Source organism: Lactuca saligna, chromosome 9 (genome assembly GCF_052625555.1).
Source record: "Lactuca saligna cultivar CGN05327 chromosome 9, ASM5262555v1, whole genome shotgun sequence".
Classification (NCBI taxonomy): Eukaryota; Viridiplantae; Streptophyta; class Magnoliopsida; order Asterales; family Asteraceae; genus Lactuca; species Lactuca saligna.
Genome location: NC_136425.1, coordinates 8,685,200 through 8,699,863, shown reverse-complemented (window position 1 = coordinate 8,699,863; position 14,664 = coordinate 8,685,200). Strand labels below are relative to the sequence as shown.

Genomic DNA, 14,664 nt, shown 5'->3' with positions numbered 1-14,664 from the left:
ATTGTCCCATTACTTATAGACCCCCTTCCCTAGCTAATTTAATAAAACCTTTACTAGTATCTCAAAACGCGACCGTATTTTTTCCACGTTAACTTTTTTCGATATTTTAAATACCCATCACATTGAATAATAATATAAGAACTTGTAGAAAAAAACACATAAACAACTAATAAAATTTAAAAATACAATTGACAGGCACCAGATCTGTGCTTATGATTATTCAAAACACGCGGTTGCTTTCAAATCATGAGGACTCGAAATTCACAAGCACATATTTTTGCATAAAGGGATTGAGATAAAAGGCAAAATTCTCAATATGCATCATGAAGATGGGAAGATTCGCAGAAGAGTGTAGAGAGAGGAGAGCGCATACAAAATTGAGAATCAAACAAATAAGTGAGTTTCAAAAAACAAGACTACAAGTAAACAAAACAAGCAGAATCAACGGAAGCCATTGCCCCTTCCATTAGCACCATAACGTCCTCCTCCTCCTCCTCCTCCTCTTGATGCATCGTTGTAGCTTCCTCTGCCTCTCCCCACTCCTCCTCTTCCTCCTACTCCTCCTCCTGTGCCCAAACAACATTTTTCAAAACAAACTCAATTTCACTTTGCAAACCGTTATTCAATGTCTTTCCTTTTTCTTTTTAACATTTTAGTTGAAACATCAATTAAGGGTTTTTTCTACAAGTTCTACAAATACATTTAGTTTTTTTTCCAATTGTTTAGGCATAAAAACTTACGTCCTCCACGAGAACCGTTGCTGCTGTTTGTTCTCCTCTCCTCAATGTACACTTGCCTTCCAGCCAGCTGTATAGGGGATGCCTGAAATTTGAAAAACATAACATCAGACCAACTTTACAAGGGTATTTTGGGTATCTAAGGAAAAAAAAAAAGTGGAGGTAAAACACGTCAAGCTCAAACCTCAATGGCCTTTTGAACACCAACAACATCCTCAAACTCAACAAAGGCAAAGCAAATACCAACATCCTGTAAAATGCACAAGTTTGATTCTTTACTAAAAAAATATTTGGTAGCTTAAATATATAATAAAAAAAAATAAGGATTACAACCTTTCGATTCTTTAAGAACACACCATCTTGCTTGATTCTTCCGAAATTCTTGAATTCTTGAAAAATTTCAAGACTGGTAACAGAAGTGGGCAAGTTCCTCACATAAACAGACTTTGATTCCCCTAAATTAAAAAAAAAAAAAAAAATACAGCTACTTAAACAAGGTTGCACAACAGAAATCCAAAGGAAACAAAAAGAGAAAATGTATTCACCTTCTTCATTAGATAAAGATTCCTCTGTAACATGAGGGGTAGTTTCGGGAACAAACGAAGCAACTGGTTCAGGCTGCTGATTCCACTCGGTTACAGGCGCAACACTCTTAACCACAGGTGCCTGAACAGGAACCGATGACACAGGTTTCCCCTTCAATTGCAACTGTAAAAAAAAAAAAAAAAAAAAAAAAAAAAAAAAAAAAACATTTACAAAATTCAATGAGCAAACATCACATCAACTGTAAACAATTAAACTATACAAGAATTACTTACTATGGAAGCATAGGTAAATTTCACAGGTTCAGGAGCAGGTTTTTCAACAGCAGGAATTTGTTCTTGAACATATTCCACCGTGTCCTGATGCAATGGTTCTTGAACATATTCCACTGTCTCGTGATGCAACGGTTCTTGCACATAGTCCACATGGTTATGAATTTGATCTTCCACTTGTGGTTCATCCTCATAGTCTTCATTGTCATCATATTCTTGCTGTTGATGTTGGTTTTGGTTTTGGTTTTGGTGTTGATGTTCTTGGGATGTATAGTAATCGCCTTCATCTTCACCTTCTAAGTGTAAGGAATTGAAGTTATCCCTTGTTTCAACCTCCAACACATCTTCAGCAACTGGAATTATAAGTCTAAGAACATTAAAATGCATTTTCACTTGTTTAACTAATCAACTAATCATCAGGTTTAAATAATACCTAATAACTCAGGAGAAGCTGAACTGATTGGTTGGAAATCATCATTGTGTGTAGCAGCCATGGGTGGAGGAAGATGATTGATAACCTCCTCACTTGCAAAGTGGAAGATGTCATTCAAGACAAAGTAACCTTTTTCCTGAGGAGCAAGAAAAAATGTCTGAACAAATTTCCTCCATCCACTGAAGTACTTTGATTTGACTGAGCCAGAAACCACCACAATGATTCCTTCATTCCATGATTGAACAGCATTTATGGTCTTGATTTCAATCCCACTAAAAAGTAATGACTGAATAAGTGTATGAATTTGCTGCATGAAAGACAGCCACTTCGTTAGAAACTTGTTACCCATTATCTTGAATCTAAATTATCTGAATGCAAAATTCATAATCATGAATACCAGGCCACTCAAATGATTACTGAAACTTCAATTTGAACTAATCAGTTTAAAACACAGATTAATTGATCCAAACCATTCAATTTGGATATGTAAAATCAGAACTAAGCCTTTTTAGGAGTTAGGACTATCCACCCTTCAACCCTTCAGTAAAGAAATACATGCACAGCATAAAATAGTGTGATTTCAATTCACATTAGACCGCATGCGTAAAAATAAATCGCATGATCACATCAAAAAACATCCGACCACTCGCGCAAAACGCGAACTCACAGACAAATGGGGGCAAATTGGTTCGAGTTTACAAAAATTCTGATTATATCTATAGTTAGATCGAAGAGACTCACGAATATAGCTGATGCGGTCTCAGTGGATTCGCCATCAACCCGAATCATGGTACTGGAATCGGTGTAAAACTGATGAACAAATTCTGGTTGTTGTTGAAGCACCTGATAGTACTGCTGAACAAAGTATGAACCAACCTAAAGAAATCAACAAGGAAAAGTTTCATCACAACCACAGATCAATGAAACACAAACAAATCAAACTACATCGCTATCGATTGTTTTCATTTTTGAATGAGCACACAACAAATAAAGACCTGGGAAGCGGTAACAGAGGATGCGTACGGACTCGCCATTTCACAAACCGTTCAAAACCCCGATTCTTTAAAACCCTAAAACCCACGAATAGCAACGAAATCTAGGGTTTGACGGAGAACAAGTATATAAGTGTGAAATCGAGCATCTAGGATCACAAATTACACTTAATTGGATGAGTAAATTGGTACTGAAGACGGCAAGCCCGTGGTTGGGATGAGATAGAAAAAGGGAATCTGAATAGAGATTGCGATGCTGTCGTCGTGAGTATCGAGTGTGGGGGTTTCAGAGAGAAGATGAGATCTATTGAGGAAGAGAGGGGATTTTGAAAACTTATGTTTGGGAATTTGGAAGGGTTTTATTGTATTAGAACCGTTGGATTGAATGGCTAATCACGGTAATCGACGATGGGGATTACTCTAATGATGATGGTGGTGTGGGAATATTTCTACTTGGACCGTAAACTTTAAACTTTTGTCAGTTTTAGTACTCAGTGTCTAGAAAAAGTCTAAACTGTCCTCAAACTGAATTCGTACTCAAACAATAACACTACATGAGTCTAGCAATATTTTTACCTTTTTACCATTAATAACAACATGCTTATATTTCTTATAATTTTTAACAACATATTTCCAATTCATTAACCACTTACTTGTTTGTAACGGTAATAGTAATGTGAATCATATGCAGAAACAAGTGACCACGTGCTTGTACAATGTCAGTTTGCAAAATAGTTACACAATGGATATCTAAATGGTGCAATATTCAAACGGCAAACTTTTTTTTTGGAAAGGGAACTTCCCTAACGAGGGTTTTCGGGCCAGTTTTCGTGCACCGACTAATCCCCGCTGCAAACATAAAGCTTTGTCTCATGCCCTAGAATCACTGCAGGCGAACCTCCATAGCCACAAGGGCTGAGTGGTGTCAGGATTTGAACACGGGTCAATAGGTTATCCACCATATCTTCCACATGTCTTACCAAGTCACCACAACCCAAGTGGTTCAAATGGCAAGCCTTCAAACAGTGTAGGAGGTATTGGAGTATGCTTTAAAGTGGGGCAATTGCCAGACAAAGAGGAAGAGGTTATTTGGAGTTTGTTACGGTGTCTTTTGGAGCATATGGAAAGCAATGAATGACCGATTATTCAACAACAACAAAGTACCTGCAATGAAGGTGGCGGATATCATAAAAGCAACCACGTTCTTATGGTTCAAACATAGGAATGGTAATTGACGTTTAAAATGGACGGATTGGAGCATAAGTCCTTTTATAAGTTTGTAATTGTTTCCTAGTTATCTACTTGTACTCCTTCGTTGACTAGCATCTTGTTGGGTCACTATTATTAATATATTCATTTCCTGGTTTAAAAAAAAGTAAAAAATAATATGTAATGACCATACTTGAAGCGAAAATGTAAGTATGATACTATTACTAATAAAAAAAATATAAATATATTTTATCGTGAGAAAAAAACAAGTACATTTCAATTTTGTGGGTCTACAGAAAACTCGTGTGGTAGGCATCGATTATATCGATTCCACAAATTGTTAGGGATCAAAAGATTTTGATGTTGAAGCTATAAATCCAACAGGTAGATCGGGAGATTGTTATGTATTTTGGATCAAGCTATTTTCTCCAAAGTTAACTTTGTTGCCTCTAGGTATTACATTGTCATTGTCGGGCACCGGAAAGGATTTCCCAGGATTACAACAATAGTGAATGTATATGTTCCTTAATCAATTTCAAAAAAAAAAAGGAGCTTTATGGGATGAATTATATGATTTAAAGAACGCAATTTCCGAAAATTGGGTGTTTGCAGAGACTTTAATGCGGTACGAAAATCGGGAGATAGGTTTAATTCAAAGTTTTATAGATACTCTGTAGTCGATTTTAATCATTTCACTGTGAATGAAGGCTTGCAAGAATTCCAATTGAGTGAAAGGAACTTTACATTCCTCGAGGATGATGTTTTAAACTCAATAAAATTTATTGATTCCATGTGTGCTCCAATTTTATCAGCATACAACCACTATCATCCGCCCTCACTCTTCCTATAGAACATTCTGACCACTCTCCTTTAATCCTCCAACCTTCAAATACTGATTTTGGCACTCCTCCCTTATGGTTTTTCAATTTATGGTTGATTAAGAGCAATTTTAATGAATTATACAAAACACGTGGGAGCCCTTTTGTGGATTCGGTACACCATATAGATTATGTTGGGTTTTATACAAACAATCCAATTGTATGCATTCAACCCTAGCTACATTGGATCTATGGTTTATCTATTAGACATACAAGCATTGAACACAAAATAAAAAACCCTAATATGCATCTAATATTTCGAAATCGACATAGGAAAGATTATAAAACATACCTTTGTTGCTATATAGCAATAACAACCAATTCTTGAAGATCCTTGCCTTTGAGAACAAGTATTACAAGCATAGTAACTATAATGGCTCACAAACGCACTAGGGCAAGAGGATGAATATGAGAGAGAGGAGATAGGAGTCACTTGCTCATAATTTCGGCTCTTTTAGGTTTTCAATAAGGTGCACAAATTCAAGAGGCAAAGGGTTCTATTCATAGTTGAGGTTAGCTAGGGCTTTAAGGTGGAAACCCTAATTCCTTAGCTTATGGCCAAAGCAAGTCCATGGACCCCTTCCTTATGGGTTGGACGAAAATCTCTATAACCTTTTAGGGATTTCCGACCCTCCCTAATAAGGGTGATCCAATGGCCCAAAACCACGACTATCAAATAATTACAAAACAACCCCTGCACTTTTAATCAGTTCTTTTAATCCCAAAATCAATTCCAAATTAATTTCTGATTAAATACTAACTACTAATATGATTTCTAATTAACATATTAGTCTTATAATATATTAATAAATCATTTTTATGCACCAATTTATTATTCTAAATAATAAACTCAACATCTCTTTCCAATAGTCATCCTGTCTAGTTGTAAGTGTGAAGACAACCCAAAAGGATCATGCTATTATCAAATCAAGTACATAACAATTATAGTTATCGGCTTAAAAACTTAATACAATATTCTCCTACTTGGATAAATCTAATAACTATAATTACAAGTATGACTTCAAAATCTGACTAGGAATCATAACTCTCAAAAGCCACTGTCGAACTTTGACTTAGTCAGTCGCGTGTCCTTAGATAAAGGAATAAAGGATCTTATAATCCTCCGTTCTTCAAGATACCATGTGGACAAAGACATGGAACATAATCATTCTCATTGTACAAAATTTTCTTTCTCGATTTCTGATTTGTACAACAATAAACTTAATTGAACACATCAACTCAGTCCTGACCATGCCCGACACATAAGTCAACACAAAATCATCAAGGGGCCCAAGATATTGCTTTTACCCCTTGGCATAAAAAGGAACATATAAACTTTGACTTATATGCTTGTACTATTTACTCATTAAATCGTACACAACAATATGTTTTATAACATCAAGTTACTGATGCGTTTACGCATTATCAATGCACAACTAACTCGTAAACAATAGCTCATATATCTCAGCTTAATGGTTATATGAGTATATCGTCTCATAATTACTCGTGATAAATTCCATGAAGTAATTCAAATGAGCATGGTTTTAATCCAATACTCAAATCCCATTTCAAGAGTACTCATGAACGTTGCAGCAAACATTTGCTATGTCTAAACACTTAGACAATCTACAAGCCAATTCATGATAGTCTTGCTTCATTACTTACTTCCAAAGTACGATTGACAATTGATGTTTTGAATAATCCAAATATTCAGGAAGTAAAACATACAAAAGTGAAACACAAAATGAACAATTGACAAGAGACAGTAAACAATACTTATATATAAATCTCCATTATTTAATCATCAAACGTCAATAACAATTACATTGTTACAATTTTCTAAGACTCTATCTAATCACTAAAGCTAATATCATCCTTCATGTCAATGCACCTTGCATGTTGAACGTGCTTAATCCTCTAGATATGGCTATGTCTACTTAATCAAGCATAAGTCAAAAACCTTTGAAAGATTTAAAGAGTTTAAGCATGAAGTGGAGAATCAGTTGGGCAGGAAGATAAAGATGCTCCAATCTTATCGAGGTGTAGAGTATCTTAGTATCCAGTTTTTGACTATCTTAAGGAATGTGAAATTTTTTCACAATTGACACCTCCTAGCACACCACAACTTAAATGGTGTGGCTGAGAGGCGCAATCGAACCTTGTTGGACATGGTTCGTTCCATGATGAGTCGAGCTTCATTATCTATCTCATTTTGGAGGTATGCCTTAGAGACTGTCGCCCATATCCTTAATCTAGTCCCAACTAATAGGTTGCCAAAACACCTCACAAGATGTGGGCATGGAAGGTTCCCTCGTTAACACGTATCAAGGTTTGGGGCTGCCATGATTTCGTGAGATGCGAGACTTACGACAAGCTAGAACCTCGTAGTGAGCGGTGTATTTTCATCGGCTACCCACAAAAATCCTTTGGATATCTCTTCTACAGACTGAGTGACAATGTTGTCTTCGTTGCGAAGAGATGAGTCTTTCATGAGAGACAATTCATATGCCAAGGAAACAGTGGGAGGGAAATTGACCTTGAAGAGCTTCAAGAGTCAAGCAGTGAAGGAACCTCAAACACTAGCGATCAACTTGAGGAGGAAACTTCTGTTGAACCAATTGATGAATATATACCTCTGAGGCGTTCTAGTAGAGTTAGAAACACACCTGAGTTTTATGATTTCCATATCACTACAGAAGGTGATACATTTATCAGTGATAGCACACTGGTAAATTTGGATGAACCTAACAACTACAAGGAAGCCATGGTAGGCCCTGAGTCTGCAAAGTGGAAAGAGGCTATGGACAGTGAGATTCAGTCCATGTATGACAATCAAGTTTGGAAGTTGGTTAACAATGTATTGGGTCGTATGACAGTCGGGTGAAAATGGAGCTTTAAGAAGAATACCGACATGCATGGGAAAGTACGCACTTATAAGGCGCGACTGGTTGCGAAGGGATTTACTCAAACTACGGGAGTTGATTTTAACCTCGTGAGGTCGGGTGGGAACTTTCCAGTGACCATGAAGTTGCATATATCTGCATACCAAGGTGGTGTTTAGTAGCAAACAAGTGATCGTATGGGAATGTGTCATGGATGGGAGTCGCAACTTCAGGTTGAACAATTCGGCTCAAATGATCGACGACTAGGTTCTCTTTCCCACTCTTATCTTTGATCTTTATATCAAACTCTTGCAAAAGCAACATCCACCATATTAACCTCGACTTCGAATCTTTCTTTGTAAGTAAGTGCCTTATGGCTACATGGTCCGAATATATGATCACTTTAGTTTAAAGGAGGTATTGTCGGAACTTCTCTAGTGCAAACACAATAGCAAGCAACTCTTTTTCTATTGTGGTGTAGTTGCTTTGTGCACTATCAAGGATCTTTGATGCGTAGTAGATGACATGATGTGCTCGATCCACCTTTTGACCCAATACCGCCCCAACATCCGTGTTGTTCGCGTTACACATAATCTCAAACGGGAGCTCCCAAATAGGTGGTTGGATGATTGGAGCGGAGGTGAGTAAATCCTTTAAACGATCAAAGGCATCATTGCATGGCTAAGTAAACGCAAATTCAGCATCTTTTTTGAGTAGTTGACACATCGACACTGTAATCTTTGAAAAATCTTTGATGAACCGCCAATAGAAACCTGCATGGCCAAGAAACGAACAAACTTCCCGAACATTTGTCGGGTAAGGAAGACTCTTGATAACATCTATCTTGACTTTGTCAACTTCCAAACCGTTTTGGGACACAATATGACCTAAAATCAATCCTTTATCCACCATGAAATGACATTTTTCATAACTAAGCACAAGATCTGTGTCAATGCACCATTGCAAAATTTTTGTTAACTTGCTTAAACATTCATCAAAGGAGTTTCCATAGACTGTGAAATCATCCATGAAAACTTCAATGATGTTTTCAACATATTCAGAAAAAATGTTCACCATGCATATCTGAAATGTCGTGGGTGCATTGCATAGACCAAAAGGCATACACATATAAGCAAATGTGCCAAAGGTTTAAGTGAATGTGGTTTTCACTTGGTCTTCTGGGGCTACTGGAATTTGATGAAAACTAGAGAAACCATCCAAGCAACAGTAATGAGATTTACCCGCTAATCTCTCTAACATTTGGTCAATAAATGGCAAGGGAAAATGGTATTTTCTCGTTGAGGCATTCAACTTTTTGTATTCAATACAAACCATCCACCCGTTTTGCACATGGGTTGGCACTAAATCTCCCTCGAAAGTCTTGACAACTGTGACCTCAACTTTTTTCAGGACTACCATAATAGGGCTCACCCATTTATTGTCTGAGATAGGTTAGATAATACTTGCATCCAAAAGCTTCATGATTTCTTTCTTTACCACCTCCATCATGGATGGATTCAATCTTCTCTGTGCCTATCGAGTTGGTTTGAAGTCTTCCTCCATGAGAATCTTATGCATGCACAAGGAAGGGCTCAAACCTTTTATATCATCAATTGTCCACCCAATAGCTTTCTTATACTTTTTCAACAAGGTCACCAACTCATCTTATTATGCAATTGACAGCTTGTTGGAGATAATGACATGTAAGGTCTTATCTTCTCCAAGGTATGCATACTTCAAATGATCTGATAGAGTCTTCAATTATAGCTTAGGTGCCTGCACAACAGAAGGAAGAAGTTTTGTGTTAGCAATGGGCAATTTCACATTGCTATTATCATACCTCATTTTCTTCTTTTCTTCCATGATATCCACAATTTCCAGCAACTCTTCATCTAACTTGAAATTTTTTGCAATCTCTTTGACTGAATTGTTATCAAAATTCCTGCTCAAAACTAACTCCAACAAATCATGGTTAGTCAACTCAAAGCACTTTTCAGTCAAAGGTTGGGTCATATCAACAAAATTTATACAATGAACATCACTTGGGTAACTCATTGCTTCATAGATATTGAAGTTTATGATGTAACATCCCAAAAACACAGTCTGAAAATTCCGTTTAATTAAATAATAAAACCATATTCGATAAACCTCATATAAAAATCATAATCAATGTATCTCAAAATATTATAACAACTGTCAAGTATATCAGAGTATAAACATCCCAGGCTGAACAAATGGTGTTTGCACTACAATTTTCCCAAGCTCCTCTTTTGAAAACTGAGTACCTGAAACAAAAACTGAAAACTGTAAGCACGAAGCTTAGTGAGTCTCCCCAAACTACCACATACCATACAATAACATATAAAGCACATACTGGGCCTTACCCACTGCATCATACCGAAATCCGGAAACTACATCAGACCGAAGTCCAGAAACTAACCAGGGCCTTGCCCTCTGCATCGGACCGAAGTTCGGAAACTGCATCAGACCGAAGTTCGGAACTAACTGGGACCTTGTCCCCTGCATCAGACCAAATTCCGGAACTAACTACATCGGACCGAAATCCGTAACTGACTGGGACCTTGTCCCCTGCATCGGACTGAAGTCCGGAAACTGACTAAGCATAACATAACATGGCATAGACATATCAACTGACATAAGCACATATACTACATACTGCGTCGGACCGCAGTCCGGAACACATAACACAAAGACATGTTTGAATCACAAAGACATCAAGCACACTGAACTATTGCATCAGACCGAAGTCCGGGACTACTGCTAACTAAACGAGCCGGCATTGTGGCCGTAGACCCATTCCTACTGGAAGGAAAACTCACCTCACACTGCTGAAGTCCTGCAGACTCAATCCCACACTGATGAAGTGCCGCAGACTCGACCCCAACTACTAGATGACAGATTCCCGATCTGTCAACATCAAAATAACACCCAATTAATAATTGGGTTCCACCACATAACTATAAATACATACTTTGGATAATTACTACATTACCCCAAGCTTGGTTTACCCAAGCCTAAGGCCCAATCCATAGGACCAAAGTCAACTAGGGATCAAAGCCCAACATATGGCCTAATTTTCCAAATTGGGCCCAAACCTCTACATGGGCTTCCCTTAAGGCCCAATTGTTCAGTCCAGTCCAACATGTCTCATTATAAGGGCCCAATATCATACAACTATCTAGGCCCAACTATGGACTATCTATGGTCCAATTTTCCAAATTGGGCCTAATCCCTCATATGGTCCTTACCCTAAATCCCAACTAATTACTCTAGTCCATTTGATTATTCTTGGATGGCCTAATAATAAACCAATTATCAAAGTCCAATCGAAAGGCTCAACTCTTGGGCCAAGTGAAACTAGGGTTTTATATAAAATGACAATTAGGGTTAAGTGTTTCTCACTTAACCCATTAAAGGCTTAACCCACTAAGGACTTAATCCACTAAGGACTTAATTCATTAAGTCCATTATTGCTTAAATTAATTTTGCCAATGATTATTATTTAATATTTCACTTATTAAATAATTCTCGTGTGTGTGTCCTGATAATTTCTCAAATATTAGGATTTTCTCAATTAGCCCATTAAGGATTTAGTCGATTAAATCCTTTACTCTACTAGATAAATGGCATGGAATAGTTGGGCTTAGTTCACAATCCAATCCCAATGGCCCAAAAGTGGGTCCAAATAGGTTCAAGGCCCAAATGCTAACAATTAGGGTCTTCCACCCAAAAATGGCCCAATAGGCCCAACACCAATCTCTAAGCCCATTAGGGTTTGCTAGTGGGGCACCATCCACTACCACCTCGGGTAGTGGTGGTCTATGGTGGCTTACAGCGGCGGCCACCACCTTACGGTAGTGGTTTTGATTCTTTTCATTAATCCAAAATTCAAGTTACATTTTACAAAGCTAATCTTAATTAACCATACACACACATACAAAACTAATCACACACACACACCATGGTGGCCGGTAGCTGTGCTTGGCGGCAGCCACCATGGCTGGCGGCCATGGTGGGTTCTTCCTCCATTTTCCGGTCATCAAACAACATCTACAACACCCACGAAAATACTAATGTATACCAAAGATCCCAGACATATATCATGCCCACAACTTCAAGACCATAATAAACAGGTTGTAAATTGGAACCCATAAACATCTGGCTACCTTTCAGGTGGCTGACTTTCGCGGGAAATGACGAGATCAGTAGCCAAGGGCCACCGGTGGCAATTACATCGTCGATCAGGTGAGAGGAAGGAAGAAGTGGCAGGTGATGATACCTACCAAGAACCCTCAGGTCACGTATAACCCTCTCAGCAACAAAAACAGCGAATGTCACCGATCTCGGTGGCTCTTCAAGCTATCAACAACGTCTCCGACCAACAGCAGTGTCGCGATAGCGCTCTAGTGGCGAGGTGGTCGTTGGCGGCCTCAATCTGATCAGAAAACGCACAAGAAGGAGAAAGAAATAGCGACTGAACTCGGCTTCACACTCAGTCTCCGGTAGCGGGGGTCTTCGTGGCTCACACCGGCGAGGCAGCATGCAAACGGTGGAGCTCAAATCGATGGGAAGCGGCGGCCTAGGAGCTCTCATGGCGGCGGCTGGAGTATTGCCTCCTAGGGTTTTAGGATACGATGTAGGGAAGGGATATAGATATATCCTGTGTCCATTCAAACTTCCATTCCTTTATCCAGGATTAGTCCCTCCCCACCAAATTCATTTCCAATTAAATCTGAAACTTACCTATTAGCCCCCATAACTTCAAAATCTTTACAATTTAAATCCTAATAATTACCAAGCAGTCCTTGCCTCCAAAAATCTTTACGATTTGAGTCCATAATTTATCATTTAGCCCCTCCTTCAATAATACTTACAAATTAAATCCGGATTTTATACTTTTAACCTCCATCTTTCAAGTTCTTCACAAATTAGTGCGGGACTTACATTTATTAATTTATTTAAATAAACGGGGCGTTACATATGACCTCCCCATCGAATTCCATGGACAATGTACCATTATAGACATCAATTTTTGTTGTTGCTGTTTTTAAGAATGGTCTACCTAAAAGTATGGAACTCGAGGATGGGTGGTCATCATCTCCCATATCAAGCACATAAAAATCTGCAGGAAAGACAAGCTCATTAACTTGCACTAAAACATCCTCTAATACACCTTTTGGGTGTACTATAGAACGATTTTCAAGTTGGATGATCAACCCGGTTTTTGTTAAAGTGCCTATGTCAATAGATTTATAAACAAAATATGATAAAACATTAATTGAAGCTCCTAAATCTAGCATAGCATGGGGGCGGTAAAGGTTTCCCAATTTGCAAGGAATGATGAAAACACCCGGATCCTTGCACTTTGGGGGCATCTTTTTATGCAAAACTACAAAAACATTTTCACTTACTTTTACTGTCTCGTTACCTCGCAACTTCTTTTTAGATGTGAAAAGTTCCTTAAGGAACTTAGCATATCTAGGTACCTGTTTGATGGCGCCCAAAAGAGGGATGTTGACTTCAACTTTCCGGAACATCGTCATGATTTCACTATCTTCTCTCTCCTTTTTGTTGTTGCTCAATCTTTATGGAAAAAGTGGTGGTGTGATCTTTGCTTCTTTCTCTTCTTACTTCTTTTTCTCCGCCATTTTTTCTTTCTTTTCATCCTTCTTTGATGGTTCTTCTATCACCAACTCCTCTTCTTCTTCTTCGGGCATCTTTGGGCAATCATATTTCCTTCCACTCCTAAAACTAATTGCACAAGAATTGTGCTTTGGGTTCTTTTTGGTTTAAGGAGGTAGCTTTCCTTGATTCTCCATTTTGATCACCGATTGAGCAAGTTGTGCCATTTGGCACTCAAGATTCTTGATGCTTGCCTTGGTTTCTTGCTGAAAACTTTGAGTGCTAGTGGCAAGACTTTTGACTATGTCTTCTAAGGACATGCTTGAGGACCCGACTTGTTGAGGAGGAGGTTGTGGTTACCTCGGTTGGTAATTTTGTTGTGGGAATGGAGGTCTTGCTTGGTAATGGGGTGGTGGTATTTGTTGATAGCCCATGTTTTGGTTGTTGTTCCACCCTTGATTTCCTCAGGGTTGATCATAAGTTCTTTGATTATGCCCGGAATAGCCTATAATAGCATTTGCTTCTTCATATTCTTCTTCTTGCGAATGAGGACACATATCAGTCGGGTGTCTCACTTGAGTGAAAATGCCACAAGGGAGGGGTGTGGATTGAACACCTTTGTCCTTAGCAAGCATCATTACTACCTTAGTCAACTCGGATAGTTGAGCTTCAATTTGAGGAGTGTGCACATCTTTTACACCTCGGGGTGCATCTATATGCCAATATTCTTCTTGACTAGTATGCTTTGAATCCTCCGCCATGTTTCTTATGAGATTCCTAATCTCAGTTGGGGTCTTATCAGTCAAAGATCCTCCACATGAATCATTAAGAAGTCTTCTTTCCCAAGGAGTCATGCTTTCAATAAAGTATTGAAGGATTTAGTACTCACTAATACCATGTTTTGGGCAACGGGCACAAAGCTTTTTAAACCTCTCCCAATATGTATGAAAGGATTATCTCTTGTGTTGTTTGATCCAAATTACCTCTCTTATTAGGGCCGAGGCTTTCATTTATGGGAAGTATTTGTCTAAGAAGAGGCGTGCAAGATCTACCCATGTGTTGACCGTCCTCGGTG

At 38.3% G+C, this 14,664-nt stretch overlaps 1 protein-coding gene across 1 annotated transcript; it reads right to left on the bottom strand.

Annotated features, from left to right (window-relative positions):
• Positions 1-290: 290 nt before the first annotated feature.
• Positions 291-3,312, bottom strand: LOC145015651 (nuclear transport factor 2-like). The gene is made up of 9 exons (XM_078974121.1): positions 2,981-3,312; positions 2,727-2,861; positions 1,986-2,292; positions 1,556-1,905; positions 1,283-1,445; positions 1,071-1,192; positions 922-987; positions 741-822; positions 291-566 (listed from the first exon to the last, which is right to left on the bottom strand). The coding sequence occupies exons 1-9, from the start codon at positions 3,017-3,019 to the stop codon at positions 442-444; spliced, it is 1,389 nt and encodes a 462-aa protein (XP_078830247.1). The 5' UTR covers positions 3,020-3,312; the 3' UTR covers positions 291-441.
• Between the last annotated feature and the right edge of the window lie 11,352 nt (positions 3,313-14,664).